At 39.4% G+C, this 18,273-nt stretch overlaps 1 protein-coding gene across 1 annotated transcript; it reads right to left on the reverse strand.

Annotated features, from left to right (window-relative positions):
• Positions 1-2,383: 2,383 nt before the first annotated feature.
• On the reverse strand, positions 2,384-17,907 carry LOC140365462 (uncharacterized). The gene is made up of 11 exons (XM_072451909.1): positions 17,849-17,907; positions 13,195-13,384; positions 13,033-13,124; positions 12,633-12,865; positions 12,230-12,466; positions 12,052-12,126; positions 11,049-11,265; positions 10,513-10,721; positions 9,919-9,991; positions 5,442-5,559; positions 2,384-2,635 (listed from the first exon to the last, which is right to left on the reverse strand). The coding sequence occupies exons 1-11, from the start codon at positions 17,862-17,864 to the stop codon at positions 2,440-2,442; spliced, it is 1,656 nt and encodes a 551-aa protein (XP_072308010.1). The 5' UTR covers positions 17,865-17,907; the 3' UTR covers positions 2,384-2,439.
• Positions 17,908-18,273: the final 366 nt, after the last annotated feature.

Consider the following 18,273-nt stretch of genomic DNA (forward strand, 5'->3'; position numbering starts at 1 on the left):
CTGAAAAGGACAAATAGGAAAATTTGAAAGAAAATGAGAATAAGTTGACAGTGAAAGATGTTGAATATGCTGAACAATGTATTATTGCATATGAACAAACACAACATTACAAACAGGAAATTGACCTTATTGAATGGACAAAATACAGCCCTAAGAACAGTTCAATCTACAAAATGGACCCCAGGCTGGACCATGAGGGACTGTTGAGAATTGGTGGCAGGATCAACAAACTGTCTATGCCCATAAAAATAAAAAAACCTATAATTTTGCCTAAAAGGTCCCACATCTCTAAACTGATCCTCAAAGCCATCCATGAACAAATTGGTCATACCGGTCGAAACCATATGTTGTCAAAATTACATCAAAAATACTGGATGTCCTCTGCTAATGCTGCCGCACGCAACATCATCAGAACCTGTTTATTGCCGGTGAATGCAGTCTGCGGCTGGAGAGCAGAAGATGGCAGATCTTCCAGAAGATCGAGTATTGCCTAACATGCCACCATTCAGCACAGTTGGTGTGGACTATTTGACCATTTGAAACAAAACGGGGTCGAGCTACTGTGAAAAGATGGGGTGTAATCTTCACTTGTTTAAACACTCGAGCAGTGCATTTGGAAGTAGCCAGCAGTCTGGACACGAGCTCATGTATAAATGCAGTCCGAAGATTCATATGTCGCAGAAGAACTGTATCAAGTATCAGATCAGACCAAGGCACAAACCTCGTTGGTGCAGATAAACTTAAAAGATCACTGGAAGAGTTAAATCACAACAAGATTAGTGAAACACTCCTAAACAAAGGCATAAACTGGATATTCCACCCTGCAGGAGGAGCCCACCATGGAGGTGTATGGGAGACTTATCCGAACTCTGAAAAGGATATTGTGCTCTATAATGAAGGAACAAGTCATGGATGATGAGGCCCTACAAACAATGATCTGCGAAGTGGAAGCAATAATGAATGACAGGCCCATCACAACAGTAACAGATGACAAAAATGATGTGGAACCATTAACACCAAACCATCTCCTGCTGCTTAAAACAAAGCCTGTTATGCCTCCAGGATTATTTGACAAAGATGACATATACTCTAGGAAAAGATGGCGACAAGTGCAGTACCTCGCTGACCTTTTTTGGAGAAGATGGGTCAGAGAATATCTCCCAATAATGCAGCAAAGAAACAAATGGAACAAAGTCAAAAGAAATTTACAACCAGGTGATGTTGTTATCGTGGATCACACGGCTCCCAGGAATTCATGGATACTAGGATGGGTCCTGCAAACAACGCCTGGAAGTAAAGGATTAGTGCGAAGTGCTCTTATTAAAACTAAGACTGGTATTCTGCAACGTCCTGTGACCAAACTATGTTTGGTATTGGAGAATGAAGATTAATGAACATTGAACCTGCCTCAGAACTAACTGACTGGTCCCAAACTTTCTTATTTAAAACAAAGGAAAACCTAAGTCTTAATTGAGTATTAGATTTAAATATGGGTATAAAATTATGCATTGTTATATTTGTAATTGCTAGGCCAGCAATTAGGGGCTGGAGATGTTAGAGCAATAATGGAATTAATTAAGTGTTTTTTTTTGTTTAAGTATAAATAAGTATCATGTAATTACAATCTGAATCTTTAGTATAAATTCCTAATTTTCTAATTATTAACTAAGTCTAATCCTTAAGTTAAATGTATAATTTATGTCATGCTTCAGTATGGAGGGGGAGAGGGCGGGGCCAGAGAAGTAGGCCAAACTTAATTGGTAAAAGGGGAACAGGTGAGACGGGTCGAGATGGAAGTCAGAGGGTGACCGACACGGTCTTTGACCGCGCACATCCCGCATATCGCAGCATCTTTTTGATGAATAAAATAAAAGAAATAAACGCACCACGGACTACGTGAGTTTTTGTTCGTGAGGATTTTGTGTGAGTCAAGAAACGGACACCCAAAGGATGGCTACTAAGCAGTTTTTTAGCGAAGATTGACTAGAAGCCAATACAGTTAGAATCTTTTATATTATAATATATAGTATTATTACTAGTTAACATGTAGCTCGTTCTTTGCATGGAAATGAGAGCCAAGTCAAACAACTTGACCCAACACAAGACAGAGCATAAATATGATCATGTGTTTCAATAGTGGTCATATAAAACACCCTGACAGTTTTATTATCAGAAGTAAAAATAATGTAATGTTTAGAATAGCTCTCATCTTTAATCACATATTTAGATTGTGAAAAGTCACACTCCGCTAATAAGAAATCACTTCTTGATAGCTTGTGGGAATACTGGCCTCTTATTATTGGTCAATCATATCTTTCAGCACATGAACTCTTATAAAGATTTTAAAAAGAACAATTTAATAGGTTGAGTTCTTTTCGAGACTTTCCATTATCCAGGCTCTCTACGACTAAAGTTTTTTTATCTCTTCAAATGGGGACTCTACCACAGACTTTGCCCACCCTCTATGACTAAGTTATGCCCTGTCATGTAGTCGGAGGCGTCACATGCCAAGTAGACCACCGCTGCTTGCAGGTCTGTCACTTGAGCCAGTCTACCAGCAGGGATATCTGACAGCCAGCGCTGCACCAGGGGCTTCAGGCTCTCCGAGTGGATGAGAGGGGTGTCCACGATGCCCCTGAAAGAAAATGACAGACGTGTACTAAAAGAGGGAGGGGAAAAAAACCACAGTCGCACACAATGGAATCACGGGGCATCACAATACAGAGTCAGAGTGGCAGCTTTTAGTGACAAAAATAAACCCGATTATTCTCAGATAAAAAGCGCATGGTGGCATCTTGTGTGTTTATTGTGGCGTAGACGCGGCTCAGAGTGCGGGGGTGGAAATAATAATAATTAGTCGATATTTGTGATATTTTTAACCATTTTCGATACAACTAACGAACCACTTACACATGGGTGTGGTTAAAGGCATGTTTTGTAAGTTCTGTTCTACTTGATGATCAATTAGAGTTGGCTTTGGTCACTTACTCCAAATAACTGATTGAAAACAGGTACTTTGACTTTGCAAAGTATGATTTACTTTTCAACACCATACTTTTACTTCTACTTCAATAATATGAGTAAAAGTTTTGGTCAGTCTTCCCACTGTGAGTAAGTAGTGAAGAATGTTTTATGTTGGGATCAATATTAAATGTGCCTTACACTTAAATTATATTAACTTATAAATCCTAGACGCGATTTTACTTACAAAAACTTTTACTCATTACTCCGTAGTTTCTCCAAATACTTTTACTTGAGTAAATATTTGGGTCACTACTTTTTACTTCCACTTGAGTAATAATATTTAAATGGCTCTTGGGTAAAAACTGTGGCTATTAACAGTTTAGCCGTTATGGTCATTAATGTACTTTTTCATAGGACATCAATGACCATAACGGCTAGCGCAGGGGTGTCCAAACTTTTTTCACCAAGGGCCACATTTTGAAACTTAAATCGGGGCAGAGGGCCACAAACAACTTGACAATGTCGAATTTGTTGAATGACAAAGTGAATTATTTGAAATTTTGCATTTGACGTAGTTGCAATGAGCCTCCACACCTTTAATTAGACCTAGAACATTAATATTAGGTTGGTATAACATCAAAATGCCTGAATTTTCCCAATTTCACAGTAAAACATACTACTTTTTGTTGTTTGGGCCAACATAGCAGGGAGCTGGAGGGCCAACAAAAATTGGTTTGAGGGCCGCATTTGGCCCCCGGGCCCTAGTTTAGACATGCCTGGGCTAGCGTGTCCGTGTCCCTCTGCGTCACTGAAAACGGTGCGGTTTCCACAGCTCAGTTCGAGTTTGGCCTGAGATGCGGGAGAGGAAGTAGAGACCAGACTAAAAGTGTAATACAATCCGAGTCTGTATTATTCAGGCCTTTACAAGAACAAAAGATGAACGATGCATGACCAGTACGTTTTTCACCTCAAGCGTTTTGCATATACATTTGTATCTACGTTTTATGTGCCCTTTAGTACAATCACACGGTTCCTAGTTGAACATTACAGATAGACAACTTTGTATAGGGTTAAATGGTGTGTTGTAACCTGCTACTGGGCTGTGGCACAAGGAGTAAGCTACAGTAGTTAACATCAGAAGGTGTCCATTTAAATCCGTTTGTCAACACACTCCACTTTGCATAATGTAACTCTTTACCCAGGTGACATGGCAGAGACTACAAGCAACAGGCTTTACCCCATTGTCCCATCAATCCGCTGCCTTTGATACAGAATTCCAACATCTGGGCACATTAGCACATCCAAAGGAGCATGCGACACCTTGGTTAACGTATTCCACCTCAATTATATTTCTCTTCAGCTGCCCGTTATCTGGAGGCTTTCCTGGCAATCAGAGCTAGTGTTTTCCCTCAACCAATTTTCCAGATAATGCAGCTTATCACCGCTAAAGCTAAAGTTGCCAATGGAACGTGGCTCCAGTCAACCTGGCGAGCGCTAATTGTGTCCCCTTTTTTTATGCATATTTACCGACTGTCACTTCAAAAAGGAAAATGGCTAGCCCGTTGAGACGCCGAGTTAACGATAGGAAAGAGAATTTGCAAATTAAAATGAGCAAATAAGCAGCAGATAAATAAAGGCGAGCGTGGTATGGACAGATTTGGGACTCAGGGATGCTCAGTTTAACGCATGGCTGTCTTTGCTTTTCTCTTTTTCAGCTGCACCGACAAATGGATACAAACAAGGCTCTTTTGTGGCACTTGGCGTGAGGTTGCTAATTTGATTCCCTAATTGAATAGAACAATAAGCGCGGGTGTTTGCTTGATTCATCCCTCAAGACGTCATCTAATTAAGCACGGATGCATTGTTTGAAGACTTAAATTAGCATGTTGTTCTCAAATGGGGCTCTCCATTTGAAAGCACGCTAATCACCGATTCTTTTTCCCAGCTCAATTGTAGTGCTAGGAATTTTAAACAAGTTCATATCATAAAATCACTTTTATTCTAAAAGGACTGGTACAATCTCCAGACGAGCTGGATCAATGCAAGAGAAAATACAAATCCTTTATTATTATTATCTATACTGAGCAATTAATATAGAACTAGACCTGTGTGTTTTTTTTTAATTCAGATTTTAAGTGATTTTATGATATAATCTCAAGTATTGTTGCCATGATTCTAAAATTGCGAACTTGCTCTTAATACTAAGGAATAGACTACTCCAACATAAAATAATAGTACTTCTTTCTGTTACATGTGGACAAAGCTCAAGGTCGTTCTCAAACTGTTCAGGAAAAGTCAGATATTTTCCTGTTTATTTGATTTGTTTTCTAGTATTGATACTTGTTCAAATGAGTATCCACTTTCTATACTTTTTAGTATTGATTAGTATATGATATTTGATACTTTTCACCCAAGTCTCAAGTCAATCTCAATGAGGTTCTGATTGTCAAAAAATGTCAAGAAATCTGAAGACTTACGGCGAAATACAGTTAACACTGACTCCTCGGCCCATCCACTCAGCGCCTAGGGTTTGGGTGAGTTTCACCACTCCTGCCTTAGATGTGTTGTATGACAGCTGCTTCTGTGGATGAGGCACTGAAAGAAACAAGGGAAAAAAATTAAAAAACTCAAAACATAACACATTATTGAGCATTGTTGCACTTTGAATACATACACATAAGCAGTTTTCAGTGGTGGACACATAAAAGCTCTTCCATTAGCTGCGGGGGGACAGGAGCCATGTAAAATTAATAGCTCATAATGTTCAGTTATGCTCTGTCCTTAGCAACAAAGGCGGGACCCATTTGTTTGCTTTGACCATCACAGATGCTGCACACTGCGTGGGACGCCGGGACAGGGGCTCGTTTTCCGCTGGTTGATTAATTATCATAAGGAGGGCTCCAAGTTACATACAACTTTAGTAGTTAACCTCATCACCTGCCGATCTGACTGCCAAATGGCTTCAGTGTGAGACCACGAATGATAAATACAGGCCAGCTACAGAAAGGCGTGGGACGGTCCAGGGGAGAGAACAGGCTTTGAAGATAAATCTAGCTCGCTCAATTAAGCTTGAGTTTTAAAAGGGTTAGGCATGCAGAATTTCCATTTCAAATTTCATAAACACGACAGATAAAGTTCCCCAGATACTATGTTGAAATAAAATATAGCTTTTACTGGTGACAATTGTAATGTTGATTTAAATGTACAACTGTGAATACAAATTTGCCTGCAGGGACAATAAAGTAACTAACTAACATACACAAAATATGTTATGTTGTACTGGTATTTTTTAATTCCCCCCCCCCCCCCCCCCCCTAAAACATGGCCAAATAGTTGAGTTGTGTTTTTTGGTCCAGTTCGAAAGCAGAATGAGCCTCATTTTGATAGCAAGTTCCTACCACTAACTCTGGAAATAATCCGATAATAGTTCTCTTTGATCTGAGTTCTACCTAAACCCCAGTACCTGCAGACAATCATTTTTATTAATAAACCTTCTTGTAAAACCCATAAAAAAACGGTGGTCTTTTTCAAAGGTGACAGGAGGTTCTGAGCTGAACTTAAGGCATGGCCTGTCCATGAACTGAGGAGGAGAAAAACTTAAGTATGAAAGTATGTGTCCTCTATCTGCAGGCTTGGCAACACAGGTTCAGTTGGGATTGTTGTATGCATACTGCAAACTTTCTGCACCGGCCAAATAAGCAGCTAACATTGAAATATTGTGTATAGTTAACTACTATGGCTTGACTGTCAAGACATAGACATGTTCTGTTTTTAGATGGTACACGCCTCTAGAACTGTTTATACCATGTGCCCAAAATACATTCAAGGCACCAACAAAGCTGTATGATAATTCATTCTGGGCTAAAAGGAGAAAAATCCAGAAGTAACACAATACAATCAAGTTTAAATCAGCTCTAACCAGGACTTAGGTTGACAATCTGTAAGTCGACTCCTTCTGTTCATGAACCAGCTGCACCCGACCCACAGTTTGAGAAGCACCAGTCAAGTAAGATGTATAAATGTGCTGATCGTCTCGTCTGTGTGAGCAGATAGAGCAGATAGTGCAGACAGGTATAACAGGTATAAGGCTAGACTGGGCTGGATAAGAGAGGCTAGGACCTCAGAGGAGCAAGTGGGGAGGAGCGCAGCACGGGGCTTACATGCAGACTGAAGGTGAAATCCCACTTATCAGGACAGGAAACACAGCAGCTCCAAACGGCTAACAGCGCTAATCCCCGCTCAAGACCTGATGATACGGCCCCAAAATACCATTCAGAAAACTCCTTCATCCTTTAAATAAACCTGCATTGATGTTTTTTGCCGCCTTAAAAGAGCTGTAATCCCCAGAGAAGTGGGAAAGGAAGCATTCTCCAAAGCGCTCTTTATGGTTCATCCTGCTACTTATTGGTCGTTTCAAGAGGTAGGAAACATGCACTTTACCAGGCACGCCTTTTACATCGAGTTCAGTTCAGATAAGGAATCAAATGAGGTACCCTTTCCCCAGAATGTCTGTTAGAGAATGTTTATATGCCACTGTGCTGGGGAAGTGTTAAGATGAGGAGTCACCAGCACCCTCATAAGTTTAGCCACTAAATAATTTTTGTCTCTGTTACTTGTGTAGTATAAATGGGGCTAATCTGGCATACAGCTTTTAAATGATTAACAAAAAAAAAACACATTTCCATTGGACTTTATTACCATGAAACAAAGTTAGTTTGTATTGACAGAAGATGAATTGAAGGATCAAAGCACTGTGGTACATTGCCCTGAAGTGCATTCATCTTTATATTAGAGAACAGCAAACTCAAACCGTTTTTGGAGAAAAGACAATCTAAATGAAAAAAATAGGTAAATCATTTCAAAAGAGTAAAACATGTATAGAGTGGTTTAAATAAGTAAAATATGCTATTTGCCAATTAACCCTCAGGTTTCCCTAAAAAATTTTAAAAAAAAAAAATAAAAAAATACTTGAGACCCTAAGGACATAAATGGCTACTCACAAAAACAGCTATAACACAATAGATTAATCTTTTTTCAGTAAAATCCCAAAGCTATCCCTGCCCTAATCCTAAAAGTTCAGTAAAAAGTGCCTTTATTTTTAAGAACTTTATAAACATTTTTGTTAGTTTCAATTGATATAAAAACAAGAAATGGGCCTGGGGACACAATGTGGTATCATTAGCATTAACAGACCCAAAATAGTAGGCCAACTAAGTTTGAAAAACTGGCAAAATTGACAAAAATGTCCATAGGGAAGCCTCAGGGTTAATAACAAGAATCCTCATGGTGGGTGAAGACATCTTCTAATCATGGTCCGTTTTCATAAACCTGACATTAATCTAAGAATAGTGGTCTTGTTTAAGGTTAAAGTGTATTGTCCCCATAGGGAAATTCATCCTCTGCATTTAACCCATCCTTCAATGTCGTTTGCTTGTTGCAAAATATGTTTATGTAGAAAGGGTTTTAGGTGTAATATAAATATTGATTAACATTTTTGCAGTTGGCATTATTATTGCAATTGACAAGGTGTGGCACTAAAACTATCCTATATAAGTAGAAAATGTGGCAAATTCTGAGGCAAAAATAAATAAAACAAACTGTAAAACTGTAACTGCTTTCTTCAGCTCTATTCACAATTCAATAATCCTGCAATATCTTCCCAACTTTTCCAACAAGTCTGTGTCTGCCAAGCACTGTACTAGTAATGCGTGCAGCTTCTACAAATATCCTCTCCAGCAGATGGACAAAAAGCTGTCATTGTGCATTTTAATTGGACTTTTACAGCTGCGTTTTGGGGCTTCCACTTGGCCAGAACAGCTCCCATCTGATTACACATTATGACAATATTATAACAGATGTCCCGACCAATAAAGTATATTCCTGAAGGACTCCGTGTAATGTGTATAATTGATCATTTTCTTTTATGCAGTCTCTATTTACCAGCATGCTCCTGGTTTACAGATTGCCCCCGCAGCCTGGACAGAGGCCCATATGGCACATTACTGGCCGTTTGACTACTATACTGCTGATGAAGTGATGTCGTTCTCTCGAGGAGGAACCCCTTTTTGGGTGAGGTGGGAGGGGGTTGAGAGGGTGAGCTCCAAACTCTTCCGCTGCTCAAACCAGGCCTTGGGCTCGGTGCACAGGAACACTCCCTTCCCACACTCACATCCTCCAAACAGCTCCATAGACGGGGCATGTTTATTATGATGCAAAAGTGCCGTCCTCAGATGCAATCACAACACTTTGTATTTCCTGCCATGTTGTCTTGTGCTTCAGAGGGGCTAAAAGTTATGGAAGAGAAAAGCTGCCTAATCCTTTTAAAAAAAAAGGAGGATCTTGTGTTTTCTTGCTTAAAACAAAGCTTGATCCAGAAGGATGCCAGGAGTTTTATTTTTTTGGATTGTATATTTTTACCATACAGCAATAAGTTGTCAAAATACTATTTGGGGAATAAAATCAGTGCTGAATATACAAACACCCAGTTTGTATTTGACTGTTCAGTTCCCTCTCTAACCTATTTGTATTACTTGAGAAGGAATTCAAAGATAAAGAAATATATTTAAAAGAAATATCCAAGTAGTTCTATTGCCGTTTTAAAAGTTGCCTTGTTGCACATACAAGATGTTACATATTAAAACCACATCATTTCTCCCTGAATGAACAAAAAACACTACTCAACGGGAAAGCTAAGAAATGTTTCATAATATTATTGAAACAGTCACATACTACAAAATATTTTCCCTGTTAAAAATATAAATTTTCACTATTGCTTTTTGCTACTGACCGCTTTCATTGTTGTATAATTTTGTGTCTATCACTACCATTTTATGTTCAATTATGATAAAATGTTAGCGTCATATTGTACAAGTACTTACACGAGCACTTATTATTGGCATGATAAATAATTTAGGAGGACGTGTCAGAAGCTGTGGGACCAGCACCATGACTCACCTATCAGACTGGCCATGGAGGCAGTGTTGATGATTTTGCCGTATCCTTGCTTCAGCATCACTCGACCGGCCGCCTGAGGGAGGATTCAGGGAGAAAAGACACGTTACACACCAGCCGAGGGCTCTGAATGAGGAAGTTCAGTCCCAAACATAAATACTAAGTAGGGCGCCATCCACATATTATTGAATATAAAAAGCTTTTTGATAAATACAGTTTATTATTAGTAAAAAAAACAACAAAACTGTTAGGTCACGTAGCATTTTGGGGAACAACTTCCAGATCCACAAAAATATTTAGTGAATTAATGAATTCTATAAAATCAAATGTAATTGTTTATTATTATACAAAAAAATCAGCTTAACGTTTTACAGTTCATACATTTAAATGTTAAATGCTGGTGTTTAAGAAATATAAGTAATTGTGACAGTTAATGCAGAAATCTGGTATGAAGGTTATATTGATTCGGGTTTTTTTTTTATGTCACCTCTTAAGTCAATAATTGTGTAGTTGATATTTTATGAGCTGTGAAAACATTAGATTATAAAAAACTAAAACAGTTTAAAAAGATTCACATTTCCCAGTTTAATAACACACCTGACAGCAAATAAAGGTCCCTCTGAGGTTGATGCTGAAAGTCTTGTCCCACTCCTCTAAAGTTGTGTCCTCGCTGGCTGAGTTCATGTTGATGCCCGCGTTGTTACAGGCAATGTGCACTGCTCCCCATTTTGACATGATACTGTCTATCATCATCTGGACATCTTCAGATTTACTAATGTCCGCTGTGATGGCCATGCTGTTGATCCCTGTAGAAAAGAATGCTTGTGTTGGCATTTATTAGTTTAGGCTTTACTCACAAAGTAAAACTCAGAGGTACAGTCCCAAAGTAAGAACAAGAACCAGAACAAGAAAGTTGTTATTTTAACCTTTACAATGCTGCCATCTGCTGGTCAACATAATCACCACAATTCAATGCACTTGGCAATCCAGGGTAATCAAATCGTTAGTTCTGTTCCACCAACCATTAAAATGTTATCACCACTATATTCTAATTGTTATCAGTATAATGCATATTAGATTTGAACATGTTTACTTCATATCTGGGAACACAGAATAGTGTTAAAAAATCCTACCTTTAAGATTCAGTTCCTTGACCACAGTGTCAGCTTTGTTTGCGTCTATATCAACTACAGCCACATTAGCCCCAGCCTCCCCCAGAGCGTGGGCAAAGGCTCGGCCAATGCCTTGTCCCCCTCCGGTCACATAGGCCACCTTCCCATCCAGATGCATACGCTCCAGAATAGAACGTCCCCTCACTCCACGGAACACCTCATCATCAGTGATATTAGCCTGGGGAAATACAATTTGTACGTCAGGTTTCTATGGGAACCCCTCCATAGTAACTTTTCCACCTGAAGTGTGTGAGAACTTTATGGCAATGCAATAGGAGGGGGTGCTAACGCATCCCAATTTTCCATTTATTACACCAAATGCTGAATCCATGGCCCTATTGTGCCTTCTCCCCTTTACTTTACAAATAAAGGGAAATGTTTGCAGCTGCGCCGCACAAAGACCGCAATTTTTAAAAGAAAAGTTTGGATAACTTTTGCTGGCCCACTTCTGAAGATGAGTCTCACCAAATTTCAGCTTAATCTGGCTAACGGCCTAGGGGGAAGTATGTTCAAATTTCAGAGATTTTTGGTGATTTTCCATAACATGGAAGGTTTCTGATATCATAGACGTCAAAATGTAATTTTTGTAACATTTTGAAAAACAAAATATTTTGTTCCCCATATAAAATTGTATTTAACTCGGTAGGGGGCGCTACCACCCCAAATGAATTTGTTTCACTTCAAGAAGGGTTTCAAATTCGACACAAACATTTTTCATGACTATTAGTCAATGTTCACTGTGTGAAAAATAGGGGGGAATTTGGTCCTGGAAATAAATAATTTAAAAATATAAGAATATAAAAATATATAAAAATATATAAATATATCATAAACTATACATTTTCAGAGAGTGCAAGTGCTTTCCTACGTTATGGTGAGAGTGCCTGGTCACTGACGGGCACTTTTGGGAGAATTCTCACATTCCATCCTACCTGACATACAAAGACAAAATATTTTCTTGTACCTTAGTCCTAAAGCATTCAGCAGCAGCAGAAACTCGCCGGATGACAGTGATCCCATCTCGCAATGGCAGAATCACCTAAAGAAAAAGAAAAGAAAAAAAAGAAAAGAAAAAAAGTAGTAGTATCTATCTATCTATCTATCTATCTATCCACACACGATATAAAAAAATATGCGCATACCTGTTCCACACGAGGATCTTGGACAACAAAATCATTGAAATCCCGCAATGCCAGGCCATTCTCATCAGTGACATTATTCAGATAAACTTTGGCTTTGAAGAGGGAGTTGTCCACACATATGACACCTCGTAATCTCAGCAGATTATTGTCCAGGATAAACTTGTAGTAGTTGATGTAATTAGGTTTATCTGCATCAATGAAGACCATGTCAAACTGTTCTCCTGCTTCTGCCAAATCCTGAAAGGATTAACAAAGAAAAATAGCATTATCTACTACTATTTCAGATTTATCCCTTGATACATTTCATATAAATGTGTAAACCCCTGATCTTGGGTTTGGAACCATAGCCATTGTATTCAACCGAAGACAATTTTACCTTGCTGTTCTGTAATTAGAAGATTACCTTAAGGGCCCCTAAGGCAGATCCAATTTTAACAATTATCTTCTTTCCATGCGGGGACATGTCAAAAATAGGTTGTGCAAATTCCTTTAGATATGCCTCCAACTCCAAAGCAACCAAACAGCCATCATCAGGAAGTGCTTCAGCCATAGAGAGGGCTCCATAGCCTGTGAACATTCCAATCTCCAGGATTCGCTTGGCCTGACTCATGTGCACCAGCGTTTTAAGAGTTTGACCTGACATAAAAAAAAACAACCATAATAATACAAGTAGCACAGACTATTCAAGTCACAGTAGACCTAGTCTGGAAACAGACCCAAAAGCATTTCTAATCTTTCTAAAGCCTTTTTATAACACTGTATTTCACACTAACAGTTTTGTTTTAGTGTAGATGGTGATTTACCTTCCACATGTCCAGTGATGCACTCCTTAGGAAGCCGGAACATAGTCTTGCCCTCCTTGTACACACCGTCCCAGTCATGAGTTACAGTTTTTCTGTGAGCAAAATGAATAAAAAAACAATTACAACATTCTTTTCATCGCCTTGTGTTTGAAGTTGTCATACTTGTAAAGCGCGGCCAAGGGTTCGCTTTCCGGTGACGCAATTTTCTCCAGGTAGTCGTCCAGGCCACTGGCAATGTCCAGAGCTCGCTGTAGGTGATCCATCAGCTCTGTGGGGACACTGCCGCTTGCTGTGGCTATGTCTTTAGCTTTTGTTAGAAGATCCACAAGAACCTCCACAGGGGTATCTGGAACTTTAAACACAGAAGAGAATATACAGGTCTCATACAGGACTTTGGTAAAGTAGCCAAACCATGGTACTCAAGTAGTCTAGTACCAGAGGCACTGCTAGGATCTGGTGTTTGTCAAATTTGTCCATATTCAAATTTAGTCCAGATGTGATGTTTTTCCATTGTGCGTATGTCAGTTACTATAATGTCAGTCCAGTCCTTAATCGCCGGAGCAGTTTGTGTCATACATTTTTTTGTGATTGGCTTTGTGATGGGCAGCTACTTATACCTATAAAAGTCCTGTTTCTCCAAGCCAAGGGACATATCAAAGCTTTTCATTTGATTTACTTTTAAAAACTGGTAAATAAATGTATATGCTTTTTGTTAACCAAATCTTAAAAAGGCGTAATGGACGTTTTTTCGGCGATTTGAGAACGCAGGCGGAAGTGCGCATGCGCACTCCCCCGTGCGGACTGATACGACACACACGTGCGTTTGTTCATTAGCGCGACGGATCGCATCGCATCTCTCGTCTCCCGTAGATTTCTCTGTCTTAATTTAGTCCCGTACACTGAGGGAACTACATTATGATAGATCAATGCGCTTAGACACGCAGAAACGTGCTGCTCTCATGGGACGAGCCGCACGCGGCTGCAGGTGAGCGGTAGGTGCGTTTTTATGATTGATACATGGCAGGACTAATCGGCAGTCCACGCCACGAGGAAATGAGACTCAGATTTGGGCCAAAAAAATCGTCCATTCAACCTTTAAATCTCAGGTTGGTGCGTTTGTCAAAATTTTGGTCATGAGGTCTTAAGATTTTAACATTTTTATTTCATCTATTTGTTTTGATCGTCGTAAGCACAGATTTTACCCAGTAATTCTCTACTTCATCCAAATGACTCAGCCGTTTGTTGTCTGCCAGCAGGGCAGCATAGGGACGTCCAGTACCACATTACACTCAATATTTTTCCATTGTGTCTCGTACTCCGGGTCATACAGCAGTGCTTTTATTTGAGCTGAAATAAAGTAATTTTTCAGGCAAGGTAGGGCCCAACCACATTTTTATTTTGGTAGTTGTAGGGTCTTGAATTGGAGATGAGGTTTTTATTATTCTTATTATTTTATTACATAGTATTTATATAGCACTTTTCCACTTTCAAGGCTCTCAAAGTGCTTTAGGGATCATCTCAAAATAGGTTGAAGCTGAAAAGACAGGTCCGCTGCTCTGTCATGTGGGACATGAGCATACGGCGTATGGCTGGGACATGTACGCTATGTATGGCTGGGACTCCGAGTGTTAAGGTCTGACCGCCTGCTCCAACACAAGGCCACGTCAGTCCAGCAGCTGCAGTTCTCTTCTCTCAGGGGCAGGCCCAATACATTCGGGCTTAAGGCCGGTAAATTGGCCTGACAACGCCAATATCCAGTACTACAGTTAAAGAACAAACAAACATTTAAAAATGTATTTTGTATTGCTTGAGACTAAATGTGTCACAATATCACATGTTATTAACTTTTGATTTTACAATTGTTGGCACTTTGACCAAACAACAGTGCAATCCTTAATTTTCTCTCTTCTAGTGTAGCTTTAAAGGAATAATAGCGAGCAATCTGAGTCTTATTTCCTCGTGCGTGGACAGCTGAGTTTCCCTAGCTGCGCATGCACAGTTGCTATGCTGGTGTGTGTTTAGCAAATTCCTTCAGTGTACAGTACAAAAATGACAACAGAGAAAGACTGTCTTCGAACTCAGAAGAGATGGAAATGCAATGCGATCCGTCGCGGCTAATAAACACGTGTAGCTGTGAGGATGTTGCGTGCTCACGTGCAAGGTTTGATTGTGGGCGGCCTCTTGGAAAGAACAGGAGGGTGGGGGGGAGTGAGGTGAGTGCGCATTTCTAAAAAAAAGGGACTCAGTCACTTGAGTTCTCAAATCAGCAAAAAATCCTCTATGATCCCGCTAAGGAAATCAAACTTCCCAAATTAAAAAAGGCATGTTATGGTCTCAGCCAGATTAAAAATGTTTTTTTTAAACAGTCCCTGTAGTGAAATTACTCATGGTTGTAGCCTACAATTCTCACAAATGCTGGTTAATCTGTTGTACTAAAACACTAGGTGTAAAATCGAATTTGACTAAAATGTAATTAATATATTCAAATACAACAGGCCAAAGACAACAGGCCCTTATGCTTTGGGACGTTGGACTTATTATTTATTTATTCCATTTTGCCAGCTTATAAAAGGGAACTCTAAAGTTGCTTGATATGTTGTACATAAAAAGCTACAAAGCTATAACCCTGTCAATCAGTAAATTTACATTCAGCTTTTAAAAGAGAATTGTCAAAACCCAACAAATGCAGCTGATCTCTAAAGAAACCAGCTTTACTCATACCTATATTTAACCCAAAAAAATGTAAGCGGGATTTAAAATCTGAAATTCCTCTGTGCAGAGCTTGTTTCTACTTATGATTAGAGTAAAACAGACATGATAATCCAAAACTACAGAGTCTCAGCTTCACAAAGGCACAGAGAGTTCAGGAACAGCTTCAGTTTTATTCAGGTGTTTTTTTGAAAAAGAAGCCTCAAGCAAAAGGGGTCAGTGTCATTATTTAACGCACCTGAAATGCACATTCCATAATCCTATGTGCAGTTTTTTTAAATTATTGCACATTCCCTAAGACTGTGTGAGGTTTTAATTGCAGGAAGGTAAAGGTGAGTCAGAGCCAAGAACCAATTACACGTAGAGGCTGGAGGTACATTTTGGCTACACTAAACTTGAACATGATTGTGATTATGTTATGTTTGTTACCACCTATAAAAGGTGTACTTTGTAATTGTAAAGGTAGGTAAGGACAGAACGACCTTGTCTTAGGGTGAGAGAGGTGGAAGTTCATTCACGTGCACAGTGGATAAACACCCTCTCTCACCCCAAGACAAGCTCGTTCTGTCCCTACCTACCTTTACATGTCATGGCCTAACACAACATCAGAATGACATGACATGACCCATTTTCTGCCATTACACTACAAAGGGCTTTAGGCTAAAGAACACAAGATCTGCATTCAGCTTTGCCTAGTAAAACTTTATTCTGATCACGCATCCAAGAAAATAACTTACTTAATAACTTAACCCAAGTTAACCTAAGTATATTCACCAGGAATAGTTTTTGAAGATACTTGATGGTGCATGAGTCATGTTTCAATCCAGCTCTAGGCAAAACAGTATTCAAAGTATTTTCACTTCAAACCATGGAAGGCAGTGCAACAGAGATAAAGCAAGTGGAAAGTTTTGTATGCTCTCCTATATAGTGTCAGGACTTGTCAAGCCTGTCAAGACATGACACATTCTACTCCTGAGGTGTTGAAGAGAATTCCCCCTACGGCATGTTCTCAATCATACATACTATGCATTGTGGATGTGAGTGCATACACTTCTTAAACACTATAGCCATCATTTAATCACTCAATGCAGTGTGCACTTTCTGCACTATATGTACCGGTAAATTCAACTGTTAATCTTGTGTACATAGTAAGCCTATTTTAATTTTTCATCTTATAGCCTTTTTTAATTTGGATCCTATAGCAGATTTTAATTGTTTTCTTTTTGACTTATACAAGTTGTTTGATCATTGTTCATTGTTTTATGTTGCACCGAATCACCAAGACAAGTTCCTATGTTTGTGAATTCTGTTCATTGACAATGGCAATAAACCTTTTCTGATTCTGATACACAGCATCTGCAACTCATTAGAGATTATTTGCACTGATAAAAAAATAAAAATTGCTGAGAATGAAAAAGAGGGAAATTGTGTCAGTAAATTATATTGTAAACAATTATGAATCCTTTTTATTGTCTTTGACGTTGACACATATATTTCCTACATGATCCACATAATTTTGTCTCTTTATTTTTGTCTTTGCAACATGTGGAATTCTGTGGTTGTATTTGGTAACATTGAAGCGGTCCTAAACCTCCTTTTCTCCTGGGAGATGATGTATTTGTGTCCCCATAGTCTGTCACTGTCCCCGTAACTTGAGAACTCGGGGTCCAACGCTTCTGTTCACGTTTGTCTTACTCTGGCGAGCTTCCAAAATCACATGAATGGAGCGAGATTGCACCTTTAAACAACAACACGTCTGCACACGAGAGCAAAAGTGCAGATCAATACAGTCAATGGGACTAAAATGGAACATGTTGAGATTAGCTCGGGTCAAAGTTATGAGTTAGAAACAGTCACGCATAAAGGAAGGACGTCCTCCTCATCAACATCTTGCAGAACAAACAAACACGTTTAGTGCGCTCCTAAATTCCGTCATTTTCAAACAAAACGTTGAAGCTCAGAGAGAACAGAAGGCTACATAATGTTACAGTTGCACTTTAAACTGCACGGCCAGTAGCATTCCTCCTCCCGTTAGCGCGGACATGCCCTGTGATAAACTCTGAAGCTTCTTAATACTGTAAAACCACCGCGGTCTATTGTATCTTACCTTTTCCGTCTGGCATGGTGCGCGCTGTGGGCGGGACGCACTCTAGGGTTTGTATTCTGGGTGACGGTTTGACGTGTAGAGCCGTGCGTTATATCACGCTTGAAAAAAAAAAAAAAAAAAGTATTGGATAACTTTTTGTGCGTGACATAATCTTACCTCCCCCAAAAAGGCCATTAACCAACCACATGGCGAACGTGCGGGCTTTGCACACGTCACGCGAGCTTTTGTAACTCCGGAGGTGGGAGTGTCATCAATGTCCCTTATGAAAGGTTATTTCATCTTGTCTCTTGTGGAGGTCATGGTTTAACTAAGAAAAATGTACTTACAATGTATTGGGTTCTGATATAACGTAGAATATCATGAGCAATATTGCCATTATCGCATGCCTTGTGTGACATTGTTGTATCGTGAGCCATAATGTGTAT

Source organism: Eucyclogobius newberryi, unplaced genomic scaffold (assembly GCF_026437365.1).
Source record: "Eucyclogobius newberryi isolate DKJ021-1_F unplaced genomic scaffold, fEucNew1.0.hap1 SCAF_19, whole genome shotgun sequence".
Classification (NCBI taxonomy): domain Eukaryota; kingdom Metazoa; phylum Chordata; class Actinopteri; order Gobiiformes; family Gobiidae; genus Eucyclogobius; species Eucyclogobius newberryi.